General features: G+C 40.6%; 1 protein-coding gene across 2 annotated transcripts in view; it reads left to right on the forward strand.

The window, feature by feature from the left end:
- LOC101862724 overlaps nt 1-5,143 on the forward strand; it is a 30,424-nt gene extending 25,281 nt beyond the window's left edge. For both annotated transcript variants that reach the window (XM_005097078.3, XM_005097079.3), the window contains 3 exons: nt 1-21; nt 927-1,115; nt 4,482-5,143. The exon at nt 1-21 is cut by the window's left edge and continues 44 nt beyond it. In XM_005097078.3, coding sequence (XP_005097135.1) covers nt 1-21; nt 927-1,115; nt 4,482-4,535 — 264 coding nt within the window. In that variant the 3' untranslated portion in view covers nt 4,536-5,143. The remainder of the gene's footprint in view (nt 22-926; nt 1,116-4,481) is intronic.
- Nucleotides 5,144-15,423: the final 10,280 nt, after the last annotated feature.

Below are 15,423 nucleotides of genomic sequence, written 5' to 3' on the forward strand. Positions count from 1 at the left end.
CTGCCCCCTCTACCTAACAGTGTATCCTTTGTGTCTTGACCTAATTCTTTACCAAATCTTTGGTCGTCGTTTCATTCCTGGAATGTTTTCCACATTTCATGTGTCTGACTCTTGATGATTGGAAGAGATAGAAATGTGGTTGATAGCGGCATGTGCCTTCTGGGCTGCAAAGCTGAATGCCCCTGCGAGGACCAAAATTATAGTTTGGAATGTACAGAATATTTGTCGCAAGGCTGGGAAAGTCAGTGTTCAAAAAATGCCTCTAACATCAAACATAGTTTTGCAAGGAGCCTAACCTTTCCTCCACAGATGCTGGTTTGTTCTTTGACTCCTTGCAGCTTCTGGGACTTGTGGAGCAAAAATTTTAATGGGAAAACCGTTTGTGTGGCACCGTGGTGAAATCAGGCGTTAGTCACAATAGTGGAATCAAAGAAACAAACATTTTGCCACCTGTTGGGCTTTTTTCATAGAATTTTTTTTGTTTTGGGCTCAACATTTTTTATGTCCACATTTAAAAACAAATCCCTATATGGCTTTTACTGGAAAAAGTTGATCAAGGGGACCAAAAATTGTAAATTTGCAGTTTCCAAGGATGCTCAAGCTTTGAAACTTACCAGACTTTGGCAGTCATTTTCTCACTAATTTTATCTCTGAAACCAGGCAACCCCCACGTTCTTCAATGGCAAATATCTTGATTTCTATTCATGATAAAGGGTACTTTTTTTCACCAAAAGGAAGGCAAATAAGCTTGAAGATGATACAAATAACTGGGTATGCCCAAAAATTGATGAGCACCTGATTCCACAGTGTTATGACACATTTGTTTTAAAACCACATACATTAATGAAACATTTCTGGAGGGTTTTTGTGCTAGGTATGGTATTGCTTGCAGGATCATGTAGTTTTTCCTTGACAATACCTCCCAGAAATTGTCCGTAGTAAACTTGTTTGAGCTCAGCAAAAACTTCCACAACCGCGGGCCAGCCTGGTTGGTGGAGCGCTACATCCAGCAACAGCAGCCGGTGAACGAGGGCTACCCCCAGACCCCCGCTCCCACCTCAGCACTGCCGCAGGTCACCACCAACTCGGAGAGAACGCCCTTCAATGACAACATGGTAGGGGCCTAACATAACTTGACTGCTTTTGTTCATTTTGATTTTTTGTTTTTTTTGTTTCTTTATTGGTTGGGTTTTTAGTTGGGTTTGTTTTTTATTGTTGTTTTTTAAAGGAGGGAGGGGGGGGGGGACTTTGGGGGGGGGGGGGGAATAAATCTTGTGGGAATGGAATTTTTTTTTTAAGCAAATTCTGAAATGAAGACTAAATTGGTACTCATTGTGTCCGGAGAGGTGCCATGCTGGACTTGTTGGACTAATGAGTAAACTTTTTTCACTGCTCTATTCAGACTTTCGGCCACAATTTGTGAACTGTTAGTGAGATTTATAGGTAGTTGGCAGGTGCTCTGGTGTGGTTTGCTCCTTTTTTCTTATCAAATGACTATCGTCTTTATCTCGATCTCCTCCTTGTTTTTTTGTTTGTTTGTTTGTTTGTTTGTAACTCTCTTGCAACACCTCTAATCGTCGGCACTTATATGACCTACTTGTGTTGCAAGTGCCGCAAAACTATTTCTAAAACAAACAGAAATGTTAGTGGGATTTCTAGTATTGTGTGCTGTGGCCAAAGAGATCTCTTTGGCTTTTTGTGACACACGGCAGGAAAGGGATAATAACTCTGGCCTTTTTTTTTTATGTGTATCAATTACATGGTTATGTCCCTGTAATGATTTGACACGGCTATCGCACGTCATTGAAAAACCAAAAGATCAAGAAAAACAATTATGCAAACATCATTATGGCTTATACTTATAGCCATTGCTGGCTTATAGCCATTATTACAAATGCCATCCTTGCAAACGAGGACACCTTTTCCTCATTTGGTAGCATGCTTGTATGTGGTGCAGATCGACCCAGGTTTGTATCGCCAAAGGGTTTTTCTTGAAACTGAAATAGAGTTTTCAAGGCTCTCCCACTACTTGACTGGACCCTATCAGAGGCGAAAATTGAATTTGTAGAGGTCCGTTTTCTTACACGATCCTTTTAACCCATCGCATATGTATTTACGAGAAGAACTGAAAGATATGTTAATTCGAATGTGTTGTGATGAATCTAGATACAAAAGATCGACACAGAACTAAACCCACCAGGAGCAAACTGATATACACATGTACCTGTATTTTGTTCTTTCAGTTATGGCTGAATAAGTTCCCATATTGTGTAAAGTACTAAGCAGGCCATTAAGTAATGTGTACTGCTTCGGTGAATGTTCAAAATTATCCAGTCTCTTACAAAATTTATAGAGGCGAAAAGGAAGGGGGGTGGGGCACTAGGGTTAGCTCAGCTTTTGCATATCCGATTATCTACATTTTTTTCCCCCTCTCGTCTTCTGTACCAGTCCAAGTAAAGATATGTAAGTTTTTGTTTTCTGCTAACCCTATCAACAGCTTAATCAAAACTTATCCTATCGTTCTTTCATAATCACGTGTAATTAATTATGAAAAGACAGTTTCTATTTTAGTTTCACTCTACTTTTCTCAGTTCTGCCATTTTGAATTATAGAAGGTAGTTTATCTGTAGTATTTTTCTATATGATGAGGATTGGTAAGCAGTTGTGTCAATTCATATTTTTTAGTAAAGAAGAGGACACATTTTCTGTCGTCTCAGAATAATATATTATGGCCTTACTAGAAGCATTGGCTCAACCCTTTGTGGTACTAGCCTCTTAATTGGACCTGGCTCAGTTCGTTGAAGAAATAATTCGCATTTGACCTTTTTGTCATAGAAGTCTACTCTTAGTACATCTCTCTTTTAATTTTTTACAAGTTGATTAAACCGCTACTTCATAGTTTGTTACATTTATTAATTTAGTGCGTTCTTTTTACCAAATAACGATTTGTTGATAACACATATTATTCATGTTTCTTGTTTTATGGTACAATTTCTACGTATTATATTTAATGTCAAAGTTGAGAGGTTTTATGGTTTGTGTCTTTTTTTGTGTAGGCCTATCTGTCCTTTTTAGTGTTTTAAAGTTTTAAAAAAATGTTTCCACTTTATGCTTACTTTGTTTCCTAATATTTTCACAAAGATGGATTCGTAGTACATGTACTTAGATAGCAAAATGTAGTGATTAGAGACTCCGCACTTAAATAACCTAATTGTGTTGCAGTGTCATAAAACTCTCACCAAAACAAAATCAAATAAATATAGCGATAGGCAATTTATAATAATAGATTAATAATGGAATACACTAGGTAGGCCTATATTATTATTATGTCTTTCTTATTAACGGGTTAAATCTATCCCCGCACGTCTGCTTCTCTGTATTTGTGGGTTCCGTCAAAATATTGCTTCTGCTCTAAATATTTTTCGAGATATGTAGTGGAACTCGAGACTATTTCAAGTCAAAGCTCATGGCCACAGCAGCTGGAACTCTTGGAACAAGAGTGTGTTGCCGCAGTGACTTGAGTGTCAAGACGGTTCATGTTTAAACTTTATTTTATTATATTAATGTTGTAGAGAAGGGCCTTTCTTTGCGACTTATTTGACTTTTTAAGCCACGTACAATCTATAATATTACCCCGGCTGCATATAAACTCTCAGATTAAGGCACTAAGATTTGACACCCCCCTCCCTTCCCCCCTCCATTTTCTCTCACCCCCCCCCCCCCACCCCCCAATTAAATTCCAACCAAAGAGAGAGAGAGAGAGAGAAATTATAAGCCTGAGTAGATACCTCCAGAGGGACAGGGGGGGGGTGTAATCTTCATCGATCCCACCTCAAGGAGGTTCCCGTCACCCCTACCCCACCTTCCCACCCTCAAATGATGGAATGCTACTTATTGCTTGGGTATTTCAAATAAAGGGGCCTACCTTTTGTTCTATATTACTTTGTTGTCTGTCCTCCTCTCAAACATGTCAGTGTGTTGACCGAGGGCTCCATATGACGAGAATTAGACCCCAAACTCCCGCTGTGTGAGGCCGACCTTCAAAAGGATGCCCATATATCGGTAGAGTGTAGGCCTCTCTCCTCATAAAAATGGAAGAAAAAGATCTGATGGAAATAGTCACGTAGATATTTTAATAGTATTATCTAGAAACTTAAGAACCCGCCCCAGTGAACAGGAGGAAAAGGGTAGTCTTAAAGGATTCACATGACATATTTATTTCCAGAAGTGCCTAATCATCTCTAGCTTTCGTCTTGTCTCCCACCTTTAGCTATTCTTGTTGCTTTCTGAAAAGCTTCTTTCTATCTCTACATGTATAATGCATAGGCATTGGTTTTATTGTTAGTAATTTAAAAAAGAACGGTGTACAGAAATTATAGGGAGGGGGGGGGGGGGTGTAGCCAGTGTTAAGTATAGCTCATTTAATTTTGGAATTGAATTTAATATATAGAGGTCCCAATATTCCGCTTGTCTCTCCCCAGGAGTCGCCATCAACTCAGAGAAGTTTACAGAGAGAGCGTGAAGTGGAGTCTTGAGTCATCTGGGTTTTGTTAGAGAACGGCCAAACAGTTTGTGATAGATCATTCCATTTGTTACTGAACCAATCCTGTTTTTAATTAAGCCATAACAAAAGAGTTCTATTTCTACCTTCACCAAATGTCAAATCCGTTTTGGTGCTGTTGTTTTTTTTAAATTTTATGCTGCTTTGAGCTCCACGCCAGTGATGTTTGATAACGTTGTATCAATACACAATTTGTATGTTCCATTCAAAAGAGTAAGTGTAACAAATAAGGCACGCACACATAATAGGAACACATTTTCAAATTAGTGGATGTGATGTACTTGTTTTCGTTTCGCATGCTGTAAACAAATTCCCCGTTCATTCCAAACACGTAGGCCCTACTAAGTTTTCATCTGACATTATATGCCCCATGGAAAGTCGGTTGCTCAAACATGTTTGTGTAGCTCAAATAAGATAGCAGCCATGTTTTGGCTGTGACATTTACCTCATAGAGTACCGAGATACAAATATGTATGTGCATGTACCTTGGTGCCGGCCCTTGGCGTTTGTCTTTCGAGAGTTGATTTATCTGTCGATGCTTTTCTCCTCAATGGCAATAAAGTTTCATTGTACATTGTTCATTGTACGTGGCGTTGTTCTTGTTCATGATAGATATAGATCTATGTTTCAGAACGTGTTGAGATTTAGAAGTTTCAGTGTTATTGACTCATAATTCAGGTGTTAATGTTTCCCATAAATCATCAACATCGATCTGTCTTTGGGCGACCTGACACATGTACTTAAAAATAGATTAATAGATAAACATAAAGGGAAATGAAATATCTCGTTTTAACTATGTTGGGAAAAGTACGTTTCAATGGCTAGAACAAGCTATATATAATAGCTCAGAGGTTACCTTGAGGGTCACGAAATGTAACCTCACATTAGTACAGACAATAATATTTCAGGAATGTCTTTGTTAGTTGACTCTGGGGTTTTTGGGGAGATTTTTTTTACCTAGGATTGTTAATAGTAACTTAATAGTATGGCTTGCCCAAGGACGCACCCCAGTGTCCACCATCTGAATTCAGTGTCACTTACATAGCTCTACGTAGTTCGTGGGCCGAAGGTCGCCAAACACGCAGATCACTGTGGCTACAATCAATGTGTTGCATCGCTCGTCAAGAGAACGGAATTGAAGACTCCGACATTTTTCCGCCCCTCCGGCCTTTTTTAAAATGAGTTTTTGTTTGGGACTCGCAGCACCTTTTGTGTCTACGTTCAAACGTATTCCTGCGTGGGTTTTGATGGAAAAACTATGACCGAAAGCACAACAAAAGTAAACTTGCAGATTCCAAGGACACTACAGCGTTTGAAATCACCAAACTTTGACAGACTTTTCTCGCTAATTTTATATCTGACACCAGGCGATCACCACCTCCTTCGATCGCAAATTATATCTCCCCTTCTATTCGAGATAGATGGGTGATTTTTTCCAAAAGCGAGTTTTGTGAACAGGATTTAAGATTATAGCAATGACTCCGTAACCCCAATATTTATTTATGAGCACCAGATTCCACCGAATCTAGACACCATTCTCGATACGCTTTTCCATCCTACAAAGCACCTTTGTTGACCACATTTCCCTCGCCACTGGGCCGGAGTCGACTATACTTCATGTTTGCATGTTGAGATATATATGGATATGTGGCGTCGGTGGCCTAGTGGTTAGGCTCTCGGACTCGCAACCGTAAGGTCGTGGGTTCGAATCCCGTCAGGGACCCGACGTTGTGTCCTTGGGAAAGGCACTTTACACGAATTTTCCTCACTTCACCCAGGTGGGAATGGGTATCCGGCTATAGACAGCGAAAGATCTTGTCAGTTTGTTAGTGTTTGAGCGCTTAATCGGCTGCTCGCACTGTATGCTTCCCGGGAAGCTGAGAATGTTTCGGAGTGTTCTATGGTCTGCTGGGGTAATAATATAGTGTAAAGCGCATAGAGCCTGCTGCTGAGCGGGGATATGCGCTATACAAATGCTATCTATAATTATTATTATAGGGAAAGCCAAGACTTGTGATTTCACCTGTGTGACGTAAGATCATAGTGCGGTAAAAGTAAAGTATAGCTTCACATTTCGAACTGCTTGACCTAGTGCACAACTGCCATGGTCACCGTGGGGGTTGCAGAGGGGCTGCAGCTTTTTTGTTTGTTTGTTTTGATAAGTGTTTTACGGTGCTCGCAACTTCATAAGGTCGTATAAGCGCGCGAGACACATTAAACATTTTTAGTTGGTAGGAAATTTTGAATTTTACCCGGATGGCGGCCGAAGCCTACTCTTATCGATTTTAGACCACCAAGGGATCTTTAACGTGCGCAACTTGCACACGAGACCTCCGAGATTTTCGCCCTTGTCCGAGAAGGCTATGTGTAAATCTTTCCTACCAAAAGATCAGGGGTGTGGCTGAAAGACAGCAGTAAGAAGGAGCCAAGGAGTAGCAGTAGAAAGGCTGCAGAAAGAGTCAGGAGCCCAGAGGTGAGGTCAAAGGAGGTGATGGGGTGGGGGCAGAAAGTGGAGACGAAAGTAGACGACAGATCATTGCTAGAGAACAAGAAAGGAGGTGAAAGGAGACAATTTTAGAGAAGAAAATTTTTAGGTCGCAACCCGGATTCGAACCTGGGACCTTTGAATGAGAGGCCAACACCTTAACCTTTAGGCCACGAGAGCCCCCAGGTTGCCGCTATTTTACAGGACTTGGGAGCTTTGGGCAGTAATCGTCGGGGCGTGTGAAAACGTAGGAAGTTGTACCTTATGTTTACCCATTATATCTTTACATACACCATCAGAAGGGCTGTATCAAACCAAAAGTCAACATATTGATGCTGCACCAAGAGGTGTTCACGTTCTTCTGTGAAATAGTTATATACAGAGGCGCCGATTTACCGGATAAATCCGGAAATCCGGATTTCTGAAATTTGCCGGATTTTACCCGCCTTTTGCTTAATTAAATACAAATTATACAAAGTTAGTCTTCCTATAAGATGTACAAGACAATACGATCCATAGATTTTGGGTGCCTGCGCTTGTTTCCTGGGATCCGAATATTTCAGGATTTCTTTTCGTATCCAGTTGGCACCTCTGTATATTAATATTATGATGTGTAACAAAAGAGATGGGGATATAATGTAGCTCTGTATTTTTTATGTATTTCATGTCTCTTTGCTATACCCATTGTGTATGTTGCTTTGTAATATAACAACACATACCATCATAAACCTTTCGTCTGAGAAAGACCAGATCTTATTGGTCGATGTAAATACCATAATAGACTGGTGATTGTTATTAATTTCCCACTTCCAAAAAAAACACTGCTGTATCTATTGAGATCGGGTTCATGTTTTGTGTATACTTAAGCAACATAAAATGTTCAAATAAAAATATGTTTGACTAGAAATGACTGTAAGGGCCATTTGTGCCTATGATTAAAGACCTATGAATGGAGTCGTTGTTTTGTTTGTTTGTTTGTTTTTCCCCTGTAATTATCGAAATATCATTGACAGTTGGGGCGTGTTCTTTGGCAATATTCAACTGGTGATAAATACATACTTTACCCTGATATCATCCTATGCGTGCGCCACAATAATAATATGTATGCCGTTTGCTCAGTTGGTATCCTGCTGGGCTAGAGTGCGGAGGTGACATCTCTATAGTGCGGAGGTAACTTCTCTTTTTTTTCGGAGGGGGGGTTGTTAGGCTGTTATTCTTTTAAATCCTAAATGGATTATTCATGAACTTGGGGGTTGGTTGGAGAATCTTGATCAAACTCTTCGCCCACTTAATTCGGTAATTCCTTTCTTTCACGCGATTATGAACTTCTGCTGTTCTTTCCACGCACGACTGTTCTTGTATGTGACAGTGGGCGTGTGCGATTGAAAAAATAACAACAACGAAATTTAAAGACATCATGGAACAAGCTGAACAATCAAAAGCGAAAATGAAATGTGACAAATTCCTTTTTCTCTCTGAACTCCTTCGGCGTCTGTGTTTTAGCGGATATGCACTTCGCTGTCGCACGCAGGAGACCCGAGTTCGATTCCCGAGTGGGGGACAATTTTTTTATCTATATTACCACGGCTTTTGTACTTAGATGTTTTATCCCTTTCTGCACGGTTTGCCCTGACAAACAGGGTTGGAAGCCACCCTCCAACATGATCAAAATTGTGTCCACAGGAGAGTAAGAACACTTACAATGATTTTTTTCCTCTGTACTCTTCATATAATTTATTATGAGAGAAGTATATATGCATACAGAATGGACTGAATACCCATTTCAATACGCCAAAGTTATGTCCGACGGGATCCGTGGTTTATCGTCCATGTACATAAATGAAGAGAAGAATTCCCCTTTATGGATTTGTACTTCAATGGCATCACATCCACCGCAGTCCTTGCTGTCCTTTTTAAAACAGTTAACTTTTTAAAGAACTTTGTGAACGGCTCCAAAAAGTAGAAGTTGTTCCCATCTTTACCATGCACATTCGTGCCTTTACTCTTTACTGTCCGCCCTTTGATACACCATTAAACAGGTGATTGGTTGGCGGGCGCTCTGGTGCTATTTGCTCCTTCTTTCCTATCAAATATCTATCGTCATTATGGTTGTTTTTTGTTTTTTTTAGCATGTTACTCTCTTGTAATGCCTCTATTCTTCAGCACTTCTATAACATATTTCTGTTGCAAACGCTGAAAAAAATCTTACGAAAAAAAAAAGAAAAAGACTTGAGCATTTCGTACCGCTGTTCTAGGAAGTACGGCACGGGTTCGGCTCTTACGGATGCTCGGCGATAACATCCCCCCCCATACCCCCCCCCCCCCCCCCCCCGTCCCTGTTATTTAACAATTTAACACGACAGGAATATTATGAAGTTTCCCTCATGATCCTGTCAGTACTGTCACAACAAGTCCCATAACTGTAGACACTCAGTAACTCTTCCGTATTGTCATAGTCAGAGGGTAACTACACATCTTCGAGATGGTCCAGGTGGTTATACCAGCAGTCTGGTACCTTTGGGTCATATAATAGCCTATCTATCTATCTATCTATCTATCTATCTATCTATCTATCTATCTATCTATCTATCTATCCATCTGTCTATATAGATATATCTATCTACACTTTAAACACACGCATACACACGCACACACAAACACGTACGCGCGCGCACACACACACACACACACATACACACACACACTCACACACACTCACACACACACACACACTGTGTGACAGGCGCGCGCAAAATGTGAATACAAATGTATCGTCAAAGACTTGGCAGGAAATCAACTTGCATATCTAGAAATTTCCCAGGCGTTCAGAGAAAAGAGAATGATTCTCGAACTTAAAGCATTCATTCAGTCCCCTGGAATTCCGATGTAATAAAGAAAAACAAATCAAAATAACAACAACAACAACAACAAAACCCAACTGTTCTCTGCACAGAAACACGCTATGGACGTGGCTATGATGAGGTGTTTGTCAACAAATGTCTGTGACTTATTTTATTTCTATCGTTTTTGTCTTATGTAACAGGAAGACTTCCTCATTCACACACAAACTTGACTTTGAAGTAATAGATCTATCTTACAAGATCGTGGGCTGATTTTGTTGGAGGTTGGAACTAGAGAGAACTGAATTTTACTCTTGTAGCAAAACAAAAATTTCAAAGTAGACCAGCAGCATAGGTGTATAAGCACATCTACCTCCCCCCCCCCAAAAAAAAAAACCCCACAACAACAACACAGCAACAACCCAATGTCTCTCTCTCTCTCTCTCTCTCTCTCTCTCTCTCTCTCTCTCTCTCTCTCTCTCTCTCTCTCTCTCTCTCTCTCTCTCTCTCTCTCTCTCTCTCTCCTTCTCTGAGCTCATATGACAAACTACAACCCCCCAACCCCCCAGCTACACACCTTACAAACAAGATTGACAATTATACTAGAGGGTCATTGTGTATCCCCATGCAGGCCTACGTCTATTTACCTCCAACTTAAGTTCTTTGATCGCAAGCTCCAAGATACCAGTGGGAACAGCTTATAAGCGAAAAAATGTCTACCCTTAAATCTATATGTTTATGAAATACGAATTCACGTTATCTAATCCCAGATGTCCAGTCAAAGAACACCCCGTCCCAAAAAGCAAACAGAGAAACAAAAGACAAAGCAAAAAAAAAAAAGAAACGAACAAACAAAAACAAAAGCACACACCCCATAAAGAAAAAGCAAACAAACCAAACAAAATTAAAAAAAACAAATAAAGACCGAACGATGCAAACTAAATAGGTCTACATGACTAGATCAACTATTTTCTGCATGAAAGAAACTATAAATATATCGTTCTCTGGCCCAATGGTATTTATGGTCTCTGCCCCGACCTTTAGGCTTCCTCGGTCATGTAAGAGGAATGCGGAACCTCTAACTGTTATGGCTGAGAATATTTTGTGAGTTGTTCACATTGCTTTCCCATTGTTTTCTGGTGACCTGGGACGAGTTTACCGTGGTTTGTGTGGAAGCATCTAAATATAGACACTTTGTCGGCGAACACAGAAGACGCGAGTTCGAGGCTCCACCTCATTTTAGCGTCACTCAGATTCTTTTGTTTGGGGTGATCAAAGGAGAAGGATATTGTGATAGGCCCTTACATCAACACCATTTCAGCACAACCAAAGAGTCTACATAACAAGAGGGGCCACTTCTCTCTTTGAAACAATTAAACAAGTGTCCTCAAAATTCGGTGGCGCCCTCTTCGCAAATGCGCACCCTTTGCGAACAGAGTTACCCTATTTGAGTTTTTAAAAATCAAAGTGAAACTAGCAAGTTTTTGAATAAATTTCAGAAGAACGCTTTTTTAAAATGGTTACGCTGACAAAAAAACCTCTTCCAGAGGAAAGGGTGATTGTTTTCTTCGTTTAATTTGACTTTAGAATGAAAGGCGAGAGGTCGTTAAAAAAAACAACAACAACCTAAAACTCAACACTAAACGAACCCGAACTGCTGATGAACAGCAGTCGATCTGCGCACGCAAGGAGGTGCTATTCCTATTCTTCTTCTGGAAAAACAAAAGAGAGCTTCAAAACAGACAGCAGCGCCATCTGAAGAAAAGAGCGAACTTCCGGCGGACACTTTTTTGGCTGAGTGGCCCATCTTGTTATGTACTATCTTTGGTATTACTTAGTCTTAGCGCAGTCGCTGTTCCCCGGACAAATTTTTCCGTGCTTCCAAATTTGATGCCAGAACTCAAAGGCACATGTATACAACTTAAACTTCTTGCCGAATGCGTCGACACACTCTCGGTAAATGTGTGTTATAAAAACGTTCCAAGAAACCGCGGAGCTCAATTCCGCAGATTAGAGGAGTTCCTGTGAAGACTAATAAGCGCTAGTACCGGGAGCTGACACGCACTGTTCTTGGCCGGTCAGTCCAGTGTGGACCAGGTTAATAAGTCCTGCGTTTATTTGTCGGATTCACGTGGGAACAAATATAAAAACATTTTGTGGCTCAAATCAATGCTAGAAAGAAAGGTTAAGTTCCAAAAAACGCCTGGCTCAACGAAGGATACTATTTTTTAAAAATATTGTTATACCGCTACGCTCAGAACAAACACGTTGGGTGGGAATCGAAGGGGTATAAAACAAGTGAGTTTGTTTGTTTTTAGATTAAACGTTTTAAGAGGCAGAGATCTCAGAGGAAGGGACACTTTTGGGATGCTGCTATAGTTTAAACTGACAGTCCTTTGAATACCCAATCAGCAAAGAATATGATTCTGCAGTCATCCAAGATGAGTTCCCTAATGGAATAGTCACTGTTGGGAGCAAAAAGAGCGTGTAGATAATAAAGTCCCTTCCGAAGGGCTGATTACACCTTATCCGCAGACTTCTCATGTGATTTACAGGATTCACAGGGTAAAGAGGGCTGGCAAAGAAAATGTTGGACGGATCAATATCTAGCGACTTCAGAGATTTGGCGATGCTGGAAAATGCGAATCTGGAATAACCGATCCCACACTCTCTTGAAATTCTGAGACTTGTGATTTTGACTTGGGGGTGGGAAATCTCCTTCATGCACGTACAGAGGGTTTGGAGCGTGTAAATAAAAGTGTATTGGGCTCGAGCCGAGCTTGAGCAACTCAGACCGTGGGACACGCTGGCCCATGTTAAATATCCCTTTGTGGTACAAAATCGATAAGAGTAGGCTTCTAATCGATAAGAGTAGGCTTCGGCAGCCCCCTGGACAAAATCCAAAATTAATTCCTACCTAATTAAATATGTTTAATGCGTCCCCCGTGCTCACATGACGGTATACAGCTGTGAGCGCCGTAAAACACTTTCCAAAACTAACAAAAATATTTCTTCCTCTCCACATTATTATGACCCCCCCCTCTCTCTCTCTCTCTCTCTCTCTCTCTCTCTCTCTCTCTCTCTCTCTCTCTCTCTCTCTCTCTCTCTCTTTCTCTCCTTTTCCCATAAAAGAATGCATGTGTACATATTCCTACTAACAATAAACCATGACCCTTGCCCCAGCTGAGGGATGCAGAGAGGCTAAGGTCATCCATACAGCTATTCCAGGAACTAATGTTTCCATCAAGACCGACACCAGCAAAAATGCGGACAGACGTGGCCAGAGCAAAGGTGTGGGATGCGAGAAGATTAAGCCTCCATCAACCCACAACATTTCTACCAGGGTTGAGGTATTTGGCTCGCACAGCTGTGTTTCTATTTCTATGAAATAACAATGCACCCCCCAAAAAAAACAAAAAAACAACAACAACAACAACAAAGGAAATGTAAGTATGTAGTAAAGGGTTTTACGGCGCTCGCAACTGCTAAGGTCATATGAGCGCGCTTAATAATGACTTTAGGTTGATACTTTTAGATTTGCTGTCACTCACGTCCGTTACACAGTGCATCTGTCTATCTATCAGTCTATCTATCTATACTTATCTACATATATACACATAAATATATATTTTATATAGGCATTGTGGTGAAATCAGGCGCTCGTCAAAATGAAGAAATCTAAGAAAAGGGTATTTTTCTGCCCGGTATGCGATTTTTATTGAAATTTTCTAACTAAGTTCATCAGTGCTTTTTATGTCCATTAAAAAATACATTCCTGGGTGGATTTTGCTGGAAAAACGTCGATTGAACACACAAAAAATATATATTTCCAGTTCCCATGTGCAAGGACTCTCAAATTTATGGAAGTTACCAAACTTTGGCGGTCATTTTCTCACAAATTATGTTATATTTGAAACAAGGTGACCCCCACTTCTTTCAGCCGTATCTCGTCTTTTGTAGATAGATAGATAGATAGATAGATAGATAGATAGATAGATAGATAGATAGATAGATAACATTCACCTACGTAAATTAGATGTAGGTGGTTGGTATGTGCTCTGATGTTGTTTGCTTCTTCTTGCCTATCAACATCTATCGTCCTTTTCTCTCCTCGTCCTCCCTTTTTGTGTTTACTAACTTCTAGTAACACCTCTAATCTTTGGCATTTATATGACCTAAATGTGTTACGAATGCCGTAAACCTCTTGCTGAAACGAAAGTCAGTTAGAGATCGCCTCACTTAGATATGTTGGATAGTCCTGGGTAAAACAGCTTTTTTTTTGTTATTTATTTGCTTTTCGGGTGTTGTTTTGTTTTGTTTATGGGGGGGGTGTTTGTTTGTTTTTCACCTATGAGATAATACCCATCCAAGTCCATTTGATAATAATTACATTTACAGACAACTTACAATCCCAAAAGACGTCAGAAGTAGAAGACGGAACTTGCGGGGATGGGGCTCTCGTGACCCAGTGGTTAAGGTGTTCACCTCTCATTAGTCTCATCTAAATGTCCCGGGTGCGAATCCGTGTTGAGACGGAAACAATTTCTTCTCTAAAAATTGTCCCCTTTCACCTTATTTCCTTCTCTTTTGAAATATTCTATCGTCTGCTTTCGTGTCCACTGTTTCCCCCCACCCGTCACCTTCTATTTGCCCCTTCCACTGGGCTCCTGACTCTTTCTGCAGCCTTTCTACTGCTACTCCTTGGCTCCTTCTTACTGCTGTCTTTCAGCCACACCTCTGATCTTCTGGTAGGAAAGATCTACACCTAGCCTTCTCGGACAAGGGTGAACAATTTCGGAGGTCCCGTGAGCAAGTTGCGCACGTTAAAGTTCCTTTGGTGGTCCAAAATTGGTAAGAGTAGGCTTCGGCCGCCACCAGGGCAAAATTCAAAATTTCCTACCAATTGAAAAATGTTTGGTGTGTCCCGCGCGCTCACATGCCATTACGCAGTTGCGAACACCGTAAAACACTTACCAGAAAAAAAAGATAAATAAATAAATAAATAAATTACGAGGATCTAACTGCGTCGCTTGTGCTGCAAAACTCTTATTAAAATAAAAACTGAAGTAGAAGGCAAATAAAGGAAGCACTGTATGGAACTCTGCTCACTGTTGTGTTTATTTAAAACATTTTTGTCGATTCCTTCCCAGGTCCTGATCTGATACTGTGAGACAAGCTTTTTTGAATCTGATAAAGTAAGATTTAGTAACTGCATCCCGGTACACATTAGGTACAGTACCGCTTTATGCGCGGTACCCCTTTAGGCGTGATACTCATCTAGGCGTAATACTTTATAAAGCGCAGTACCCATTTATGAGCAACACCTCATTGGGTACCGTACCCATTCAGGCGCAATGCCTCATTAGGCGTAACACCCCCTTGAGGCATGGTACTCTAGATGCAGTTCCCTATTCATTTGGTTTAGTAACCATTTAGGCACAATACCTCATTTCATGCAATAGCCCATTCGGAGCAATACCCATTTAAGCGCAGTTCCCATTTAGGCACAATATTTCATTAGGCGCAGTACCCCCCCC

The sequence above is a fragment of the Aplysia californica genome, unplaced genomic scaffold, assembly GCF_000002075.1.
Source record: "Aplysia californica isolate F4 #8 unplaced genomic scaffold, AplCal3.0 scaffold00146, whole genome shotgun sequence".
NCBI lineage: Eukaryota > Metazoa > Mollusca > Gastropoda > Aplysiida > Aplysiidae > Aplysia > Aplysia californica.